Source organism: Temnothorax curvispinosus, unplaced genomic scaffold (assembly GCF_003070985.1).
Source record: "Temnothorax curvispinosus isolate PA1 unplaced genomic scaffold, ASM307098v1 QBEX01001663.1, whole genome shotgun sequence".
NCBI classification, from domain to species: Eukaryota; Metazoa; Arthropoda; class Insecta; order Hymenoptera; family Formicidae; genus Temnothorax; species Temnothorax curvispinosus.
Window position 1 is genome coordinate 70,327 of NW_020211443.1, and position 11,521 is coordinate 81,847.

At 34.9% G+C, this 11,521-nt stretch overlaps 1 protein-coding gene across 4 annotated transcripts in view; it reads left to right on the forward strand.

The window, feature by feature from the left end:
- The first annotated feature begins 420 nt into the window (after positions 1-420).
- Positions 421-11,521, forward strand: part of LOC112467675 (visual system homeobox 2-like) — a 55,376-nt gene continuing 44,275 nt past the window's right edge. For 3 of the 4 annotated variants that reach the window (XM_025036399.1, XM_025036392.1, XM_025036406.1), the window contains exon 1: positions 421-2,750. In XM_025036399.1, the coding sequence (XP_024892167.1) occupies positions 2,267-2,750 (484 nt within the window). In that variant the 5' untranslated portion in view covers positions 421-2,266. The remainder of the gene's footprint in view (positions 2,751-11,521) is intronic. The other variant, XM_025036383.1, reaches the window with a different exon arrangement.

The following is an 11,521-nucleotide window of genomic DNA, read 5'->3' on the forward strand; positions in this document are numbered from 1 at the left end:
CTGCCTGGCATCGCTCGTGCTCTCCAAGTATCCATGATTGAGCACGAAAAGTCCCTCTTTTCTCCATGGTGAACCGTTCCGCCGTAGGCGTAGCCACGTTGAGGCGTCGACATTGCTAGACCCCACCTTCTCGTTGGTAACTAGGGCTATGTCTACTCGGCTGGCCGTCTCAAAAAGCCGACCAATCCGCGATACGAGACGGCCACTGCCAACGCATAAAGTAGCGGAGGCGCCTTTGTCGCCTGGGTCTACGAGGGGTCGCAGAACGGAGGGCAAAAGAGGGAGAGATGGGGAGCGAGTCGGTGCGCATAGAGGAAGAGAGGGGCCAGGCGCGAGTTGACGAGTTGTGCGCGCGGATGGGGCAAACACCACCCTCTGCGCGTAAAGGGTATGTGTATGGGTGCATGTAGTATTCGTGCAGCCGCCTCCGGGGGTTTCCCTTCTTCGTACCCGTCGCGCACCCGTCAAGCAACCCCGCGTTATTCGACGGCTCAGTTGTCCAACGCCGCGACGACGACACGGTTGCGCCACGACGGCGGACACACACGGGCTGCTCTTACTGGGACCATTTCCCGACATCCTATCTATACCGTTTTCGTCACACATCACGCTTCTTCTCATTCACGAAGTCGCGGCCGGGTCTGTTAACTGAAGAACGAGTTCTTTGCGCGTGTTCCGTCAACGCACACCGACAAAATGCGATACTCGGAAATTATTCTGTGACTCGAAAAGACCTAAGAACTTGATTTAATCGTTTGTTATATCAACTGCCGACGGTGGACTATATCTTCGTGTATGGATAGTAGTAGGCGCAATAAAAGCGTCCAGAATAATAGAAATGTATACGAGACACGTATTCTGTCGAGGAGGCTGATAATTCTACCGGAGGAATTCTGTCGAAAGTCTTGAAGCAACATCGATCACTTCCCGATCATTCTGTTTATACGTTTTCCCAAAATCAATAGTCATCAGGCTTTGGTGCGTTAGTATCATTCTAGTTGGGCCTGAAAAATCAAGTTTCGTCAGAATTGTTCTTCAGATTAATCTTGTCTCGAAGAAAGCAACAATTCTGCAAAGAATAGACGAACTTGCTCAAGCTTGCTTGTGCTTTCACGAGTGAACTAGACGCGATATTCTCAGCGTGTGTTGTTTAGTGTTCATACTGTTCTATATGCCAAAAGAGAGACGCAGTTTCAAGTTAAATTAGAATTAGAAAAGATTCGCGCGTGTACGCGCAACGGAACAGTGTCGCAACAAGCAACAAACAGAGCAATCTGTACCTGATCACAACGAAAACATTCATTCCATCGAAGTGAAGGATAGAGGAACAAGTAAAAGTCATAGATCGTGCGATTTGAGCGAGAGTAAGTAGGACTCGGCGTTTCGTTTGACAGAAGTGTATCATCTATCTTGCCGACGGTTATCAAATGTCGAATGAGAAAAATTGTTTGCTAACGACATCCTTCATTTTTTACAACGAAGTTAAATAGAATCATATTCTGTCGTCATTGAGCACGCTAATATATGTTGCAAATATTTATTATGGAATTTTAGTTCTCATAGACATATATATACACACACATGTAGAAAAAAAGCTATTTAAAAGCTTGTTAGAGATGCTTGGGCTTCTTCGTGGCAATTGCATACAATGTGATTGTAAATCTATCTAATGTTAAACGGCCTTACAACAAAGACATAAAATTCCGAAAAAGCATGCACGTATGGAAATAATCGCCGGAAGCAGAGTGATGTCAAGGCCTATCAGATTTGATAATGCTACTTCGTTAATACCGGCAATTTTGGAAAACGGAAAAATTACCCTGAGAATGATAATGATACTAGTCTTGTAACCCAGATTAGAAAATTTGTATTGTTTTTTGCTGGTTTCTGTGTTTAAATTTGAGAATTCCAGTTAAATATCCAAGAAATGTGCAACGATTCTTTTTGATTGAGTTCCTATAAACGTCGGAAGAAGAATCTTCCGAGGAAACAGAACAACGATCAATCTGGAAGACCTAATCGCGCGCTTCGTGTAATTTAAACAATTAAAATACACGGTTGATAAGTCGACTATAGTTAAGTTCCCCGAATGTCCTCTGACATTAGCTGGTGGCTCTATACGCGGCTCAATATTTGCCTGCAGCACCTTTACATGCCCCATTGTCAAACTTGTGGATCAAAGATCAATGGTCACTTGGTTCTTGTGAATACGCGATTGAGTATGTCGCTCTGAGTTTGTGCGATCCCCGTTTAAAAGGACACGAAGATGCCGCAGCAGCAGCAGCGATCGGCTTTCGCGATTCAGGAGCTGTTAGGTTTGGATGGTACCGGAAACAGAAGTGGTACCGATCGCGGCTCCCCGCAGGGCTCGCCACCCGCCGGAGTTTCGGCTGTTTCCTATGCCCCGGCTGCGCCTCATCACTCGAAATTATGGGAATACATGCCCAGCCTAAATCATTTAGGCAATTTGGGGAATCTGGGAAATCTAGGGAATCTGGGCAATCTTACGGCTTCAAGGATGGCCTATCTGAATGCGCAGGCGGCCGTGGCAGCCGCTTTTCTACCGCCACCCCATCCCCACCCAGCCCACCATGTACCGCATCATCAGGTACATCAATCAAGCCAACTTCCGGCTTCGCCGCCCGGCGTCAACCTGCATCCTGTGGCACACGCGCAGCATGTACTTCCTGGTACGGCTGTTACCACGAATCATCATCAACATAGCCCGACTCAACACACCCCACCTCATGGTAAGTCGATGATTTTGAATTTAAACCTCTGTTAAGTAGCAACCATTCGAGTCTAAAAAAGCTTATAATTTCATGTTTCGCCTGTGGAAAAATATTTGATAAAATACTCTATAAAATAGAATACCATGCACTAAATATCGGTAATTTTTTCTCTTATTGTTATACATAATTTATAATTTATAATTTATAAGGTATGCAACCGCGTATCAAATAAGTCAATTTATATCTGCTGAAAAGCGAAGAGAAAAAATATTTATTTTACTTATTTTCCTTGAAAGTCTTTATTTTTTTTTGTCTTATAATCTTCAGAAGTTTCTAATTATTTTATGAAAAGTCTAAACTTAATATTCTTGTTAAGTCTTACCAATATTTCTTACACGATATATATTCGTCAACATGGGTTCCATGAAACACTTGCTAATTGTAAACAAGATTGAACTTATGACCCTTTATTTTATCACGTACACCGAAGTAAATTAATAGGCGTATCGTCGTTCTAGCGTGAAACGAGCACTTAACTGCCACTTATAGCTATCACTTAACAGAAAGCCACTCAAGATCAAGTTACCGAAAATTGACACACGCCTTTGTCGCGCATCATCGTTAACATTGTATGTGCCAAGAATCTGGGGGAATTTTTGGGAAAACGATATTCGGTCGGGCAGCTGCATAGCTGTCTTACATTTTCAATGCACACAAGCGCTAATCGAGTACATTCGAGTGTCCGACACTCGATCAAAGCAGAAACTTTTATTTCCCGGATATGTTGATTTGCCACTAAATTAAGTATGAATTTCCCTTATGCATTTAGCAGCCCAAAAGTCAAATTATATCATTCGTTGTAACTTGGAAACTATTTCCTTTGCAGCACGCGACAAATAATTAGCGCGCTCATAAAGAAACTTTTTTCTTTTCTTTTACATCTATATAATATTGCTCTTTTCCGCATTTAATTAAATGTAGTTTTGGTAAAGATATTCAATAGCATGCAATTAACGAAACCCTCAATGAAATGTCTATAGCGGGAAGGGATAAAGAGAAATGGGCTGTGGGAATTGATTATTTTCCTCAGAATAATCCCAAACGTTATAAATAATTAGTGGTATAATGAGTTGAGTGTCAGGCAGGTCTGCAATGTCTCACCAAAACACAAAGAGCGTCGACAAAACTGGCTGTCCGTTCCGTCTACCAAACTGTTCTCAACCTGCGTCGATGACATCGATACTTTAACTATATAATATTGAAATCATTAAAACATGTGTATAACGGAAACATTAAATATCTTACTCATTTATTAATATTTATTAATCTGATTAAAAAGATATTAAATAATAAAGATAAAAACGTAAAACTATGATAAATTATATAATTATGTATTACTATATCATTTACATACATGTAAAATAAATTTTTTTCATTTGTGTAACAATATATTAAGGACAATATAAAACTCATATTTCCAAGTATATTTAAAAAATATAAATAAAATAAATAGAAACAGTTTTATAAAATAATGTGTACGGATTATAAAAATTTATTTAAATATTTATATTTATTATTATTAATAATTACATAAATTTAAATGTATGCAGTAAATTTAACGTGTGTATATATACAGGATTACTCTTTTAAAGTATGCAACGCATATATTACGTTATGTATTATATCCATATACGCGGCGTATATGTTGTATATGTATGTAGGTATGTATGCACATACGTATATAATACACACATATATGCATTTTTACAAAAATTATCCTGTTATCTAAAGTTGTATATTATAATATATATAGTAGAAGATGTATATAATTGATTTCACCAAACTGCTCTAATATTATTAAGAATCATGTCATTATTTTTAAGCGTCGGAGATTTTGCGGCGCAGAACGAATTTTGAGAACGATTTTCGGGTGTCGGATTCCAGATAGAGCACAAAGGTTCTGCCGTTCCATTCAAATGTCACTCTAGCACCTTCTCTTACAGCATTTATTCGGTGTGCTTCATTCGTTCGTTCTTGTCTTAAAACTTATGTAGACTTAAAGACGAGAGCACAGGATAAGATCTCACTACGTTATGTTAATTAATCGTTTAATTCGTTTTTAATAACAATTATATCGAACTTTGATCAAAATGCAAGCTCAAATTTGTAAAACGACATCTATAAATACACAACATTTACACTCTTTTATCGTGCACTTTTATTAATTTATCTAAAATTTTTGTTAACTGTAAAACTGCTTTGTGTGTGCTCTGTAAAATGGGTGAGAGATTACATAAAATAAATAAATAAACATTGTACATAGACTTTGAAAAAGAATTCAGAGTCATAATAAGAAGTTCAAATATTTATATAAAAGCTAATTTCCTTATTTAAAGAGCTACCTTACTAATGTTAATTTAATTGTAGTTTAACTATACAGTACTTTCTTATCTCTTTATATAATTCAGGAAAAATCCTGAAAAGGACGAACAATAAATTACAAAATAATGTTAATATTTAAAGTTACTTAAGCGTGTACAAATTTTTTATAATCATATATCATATACATAATTTTATATAATTCTTATAAATAAAAATTATATTAAAATGAAAAAAATATATGCGCCTTCTTTTTCTTTTCGGTTAGACTTTCGATTAGTTAAAACTTATAATTGATCAACTTATGTTTTGTAATTTAAAAAAATTAAAATATTTCCCCCCCCAAGACTAATAAAACCAACAATAACATATGATAGTCATGAAGTATTGACAGTCACGAGTTACAATAAAAGAAAGGGAGGAAAACGTAGAAGAATTCTCGTTTAGAAAAATTAACTATACAGTGACAATACTGACAATACATCAAATAATAATAAAAAGAAAGGCATATGTGTGATGGAAAAAGGAAGAAAATGCGAGGAAGGGAAGTACGTGAGCGGGCTACTCAGGCGTTGATAGGCAATTTAGTTGATTGCCGACTTCAAACGATCCGAAAAAGCAGCTTTTAGACGCGACGCAACGCTTAGAGCCATCGCACAAGACTCTCGTATGGTCACGTAGCGTAACGTAACGTGAGTCAACGCACAAGAAACGTATCGGTTAGAGCCTTCGCATATCAAGCTCTCGCATGGTAACGTAACGTAGATCAAGGCACAAGAAATGTATAACGCCGTAACGGCCGTAACCAATACGTTTCTTGTGCGTTGGCTCACGTTACGTTGCGATACGTGACCGTACGAGTCTTGTGCGGTGGCTCTTAGAAAGCTAAAAACGCGAATCAAATAATTGCGCGCAACTCAAAATTTTTGAAACAAATACACTTTAGCATCTCTTTTTCACTACATTTGCGACATGTTTCTCGTGATGCAATTATCCACTCGTATAGGAAAATGTTTTTGAGCCTTTTTTTGCTGTTCAATGTTTGCGTTGACATTATAAGACTCGAGCGTCAAAATATGCGGTAATGTGCGATAATATGCCGAGTAAAAAGTTTCTGACAAATTAGCTGGTTACAAATTTGTTAGTGGGCTTTGTTTCCGGGAAAAATATCGCGCGCCCTAACTTATAAGAGACTCGCGACACTGATTACGTTTGCATATATTTGTACACGCAAACGCGTGATTCTTTTGCGCGACCACGTGTAAGTGGCTCGCGATGCAAATTAGTTTATTTACATTGTAGTACAGAATCGCGGATACAAAATGGAATTTCTGTCGTAAAAGTAATACAATACTTGATCGACGAAATGGCTATCATTGCAGTTTTAAAAAATTTAAAGTCCACGACTGTTCTGCTCTATACGAGATATGTAAAGTAGATGATATAAATTTGTAACATAAGTAATATAATGTAATATTATAGTATGTAATTCTTCAATTTTACAAAAGAATTTGTTTTTTATATGGGGCATTCTTTCTCAAAATAGCCATCCCTCTGCACATTTTATTTTTGAAGATAAAATGCTTTGCGAGATCTCAAAATTTCTGTCGAAAACTTAATTTTTAGATGCCGTATGGCGATTTTCATTTACATTCAAGGGTGGGGCAGTATGACCAAAATATCGCTCAAACTACCCTAAAAAATAGGAAAGTATACAACATCTAAAATTTTAGCAGTTTCTATCAAATTCGATGCAACTTTGAAACAAAATGGTTTATGACATCCAATTAAATAGTTTTCAGACGTTACCCCCCATTATAATCAAAATCAACCCTTCAAAATCACCCCTGAATCATCATTTCGACAAATTGACAATTATTCTAAAACAAATAGAGTAAAAAAATTTAAATAAAGTTCATGGGCCGTGAATCTCTTTCATAAAATTCTATCAGAATATTTTGATCCAATTCAACCTCATGATGATCGTAACAAACCCTCAAAAATCGTCCCCTAATCAACATTTCTAAAACCTGACACATTCTTGTACCATGTGACTTAGAATTATATTTATGGTGATCACAGGCAATACATATCTGATTTTGATCATCATAGGTGAATTTGATCAAAATACATTCTGGTAGAATTCTATGGCCTGTAGATTTAATAAAAAAGTTTTATGTTTAATTGCCTGTGAATAATTGCCCAGTTGTCTAAATGATGTGTAGGGAATGATTTTTATTGATTGGTTATGATCCTTATGGGGGTGAATTTGATTGAAATATATTCTGAAAGAATTTCACGGCCTGTGAACTCTATTTAAATTTTTTTACTCTATTTGTTTTAGAATAATTGTCAATTTGTCGAAATGATGATTCAGGGGTGATTTTGAAAGGTTGATTTTGATTAGAATGGGGGGGTAACGTCTGAAAACTATTTAATTGGATGTCATAAACCATTTTGTTTCAAAGTTGCATCGAATTTGATAGAAACTGCTAAAATTTTAGATGTTATTTGTATACTTTCCTATTTTTTAGGGTAGTTTGAGCGATATTTTGGTTATACTGCCCCACCCTTGAATGTAAATGAAAATCGCCATACGGCATCCAAAAATTGAGTTTTCGACGGAAATTTTGAGATCTCGCAAAGCATTTTATCTTCAAAAATAAAATACGCAGAGGGGTGGCTATTTTGAGAAAGAATGCCCCATATTTATCTACATTAAAGAAATTTATTCTAGCAAGGGTTCTTTTTCCTGGTTTTTCATCTGCTTTTTAAACATTTCGTGTAAAATAAAATACGTATAAAAATTTTGAAAAATTTTGTATATTAACTTAAGACTTTGGCAAATTAATGATTACAACAACTTAACAAAAATATATAATGCTTCTTAAAATATTATTCAAAATTTTATAAGAGACAGTTTTAATGAGAAGTAAAAAAATGAAGAAATTTATTCAATTAATGCATGAAGACCAGAAGAATTTCAAGTTGCAGACTGTGACGCTTGGGAAAGAAAAGAAATGGCATTCACGCTGTAACGGGTACCTTTCATTTTTGATATAATTCAAATATATTCCGAGAGCTTTTTTCTCATTGCTTTATTTCGCAAGAAAACGCAACGCAGTCACGGCGCCTAGCCCAGCTTATGCAATTGCGAATGCAAATTAAACGAAATTAAACAGTTAATTAAAGTGCTGGCGCCCCCAGAGAAGTTAATTGAGATTCTTGGGAGATTTGTCGCGCGGAATGTCTTAATTTAGTCCCTTAAGCGCCCTAACTCGCCTTAACAACTTAGAATAATTGGATAACACTGCTGAGGCGCTCTCACCGTTAGAAGGAGGAAAATTTAGTCTTTCAGCACGGACGTCTTCTTTTTTAAACGCGTTGCAATTCACGTTATACGCTCAAAATAATTCTGTCGGTAATCTTCGGTAAGAGCAAAATTGTCAGTTGCCAGTTTGCGCCTTACACATGATCGAAAACATAAAACATCGATTTTTTACTGAAACTACAAACAAACTACGAAAAAAAACTTCATTTTATTGCATTTTCCTCGTTTTTCGCTGAAAATAATAAATCAAATTTTACTATCAAAAATGTTTGAAAAAATTCTCATTTTTAAATATATATGAGAGGTGATAGTCCTTCGCGTTTCACTGATTAATATTAGTTAATCAAAAGAATTTTTTACTATAAAATCTAATAAGGAAGATTAGAGATTGTAACACTATACATATATAAATATAATTTCGTAAACTTTTTGATCATTTTTTTCTCAAATTTAATTATATGAGATATTGCTTAATTTGTTTTATTTTACCAAAATTAATTTTTTTGTTTTATGTGACATAATTGTATTTTGTGTCTGTGTTATGCATAAAATAAAAATAATAAAATTTACAACATAGGTACGTGAACCTATAATGTTAAAATTATTTTAACAGTAACGTTTATATAATTTGTTGTTTTATTTCTTTTTATTTCTCAATTCTCATATAACGAAAGCAAAAACTCCGTATGCATTTTGCGCATTTTAATGATTACATTTTAATTTGCGGCGTATATTTTTACCATATGTTATATTTTAATTATTTTAATTTTGATAATAATTAAAATAAAATAATTAAAATCTTGTACGTGTGTACGTATAGAAAACATATATATTAAAATCAATGCTAAAATATTAAGTAGTAGTAGAAAATCTAAAAATGTTAAGAATTATTTGTCATAATATTTTCATTGTTGCTAAGCAATCGCACGATTTTCATGCATTCCTAAAACACATTGCTTGAGACGTACACTTGTACATAATTAGTCGCTTGTACATAATTTATTTGTTTACCGATCCATATTTTATCTATTCAGGATTCTTTGATTAATTTTAAGTCGAATTTTGCTCGACTAAACCTTCCTCGATTCCTTACGATAGATAATAATCCCCTTTGATATTGTTATTAAGAAAAGATTACAAGAGAGAGTCAGTATCAAATATATGTCATATAAATAATATCAAAAATATCCAAATTAATCAAAAGTTTTGTAGGTGAAAGATGGCTCGCTACAGAATCCATTGAAAGACACTTTGTATATCTTTGCTCGGGCATAACGATCTAATTCGTATTCTCCCTTCGACGATTGATTGCCATGAGTTTTCCCGAATCAGGCAGAGAAATAATTTTCTCTCATTATACTCTCGTCGCGATGTCAATCATTTGACCCTCGTCGCCGCAGTACCTAATCGTATAATCCGCTTCAACAAATCAATTCGGGTCTCCGACAAAAGCACCACTTCACGCTCTATAGCTTCTGCCTGGCAACTATGTTGATTACGGAGATGCGGAATTTTGCACGAATTTTGCTCGAATCATTTGGCATAATATATTTTGATGCGAAACAACATCAAAGTTTCAAATTTGCTTCATGATGATTTTGCGCATATTTGTCAAATATTAATTTCGATTATTCATTTAGATTATTCATGAGCTTACAATAACTTGTATTTGAGACAGAGTAATAAAGTGTTACATAATAATGAAAAGAGAAAGAGAAGGAGAAAGAGAAAGAAAAAGACATTATAGATAAACAATATATTAAAAGCGAAATATACGATAAGTAATATATATAGTATAAAATAAAAACAGTATACTATATATGTATTACTTTGTGTACTATTTCATATTAAATTACGCATTTAGATGGTAGGGAACAAATTTACATTTTTAATACATTATATTCTCTTAAAATTTATCTTAATCACATAAACATTTGTATTGGATAAAAAGTGTAATCTTTGCAAAACGCTTTTTAGAGACTTTCGGTAAATTAGATATAAGTTTAATTAACACATAATATTGTATATTATTATAAAATTTATATAATTTTCACACATTTAAAATCTCTTCTTATTTTGCGCGATAATTTTTAAATCAATGCATCACAATATTAAATCAAAATTGAAAGAACCATCTAATATACATAATTGTTTAATATTATACGGCCAAAGAACAACGTACATTCGATTTTGAATCAATGCAATGGTTCGGCATTACAAACGATATCGATCTACTACTCCCAGTAAAGACATGCGCGCTAACGGGGTAGGTAACCATGGTTCGTCGTCCCATAAACTTGTCGGCATTGTTTCAAGGCGGCGCGGCGCATACGGCTGGCTATCAATCGGCCTTTTCGCGTGGGGGGCACTCACCTCGTAAATTCTCACCCTTTGACACGTGCCCGATACGAATCCCTAGACCCGGCGGGGACCGGGGACAACTATGGCGGTGCGCGTCGGCGCGACAGTGGCAACCCCGTTGGCACAGAAGCTTCACCCCTCGGGACCTGCGGGACGTTAATGAAATAACACGGGAATTAGTCTCGGACATTACCGACAAACTATGTCCATTATCGCACCCTGCGAAAGTATAGCACCCCACGAAAGCTGAACTTTGAGGGTTGTTGCACCAGGACAAATTGGGAAAAGGCTTAAAAAAATCAAAGTAAATGATAATTTCTCTCTTACGTTGTACATGTGTAATTGTATTTGCATAAAATTCATTATTATAAAGTTTGCTCATCACAATTATATATAATACATTATATTGGATATTCTAAATTTGGAACTTTCCATCTCATAAATTGAGAAAAAAATGCACGTATTATTATATATATTATAGTTTTTATTATTGGTTTGTTTCTTCAATTAAATTAAATTATTAAATATTTCAAACGTTATAACTAAATGTTTCTGCTATTAATGTTATGGCAGAAATGTTATATATATACTGAATGTTATTACTAGTTTATAAGATTTTAATTTTGTCGCCCATTTGTTTTATTTTATATACAATCACTTTACTTTCTGAAAAATAAACTTTACTGTTCTTTATTCTTAACTTGTATGATTCCACTCT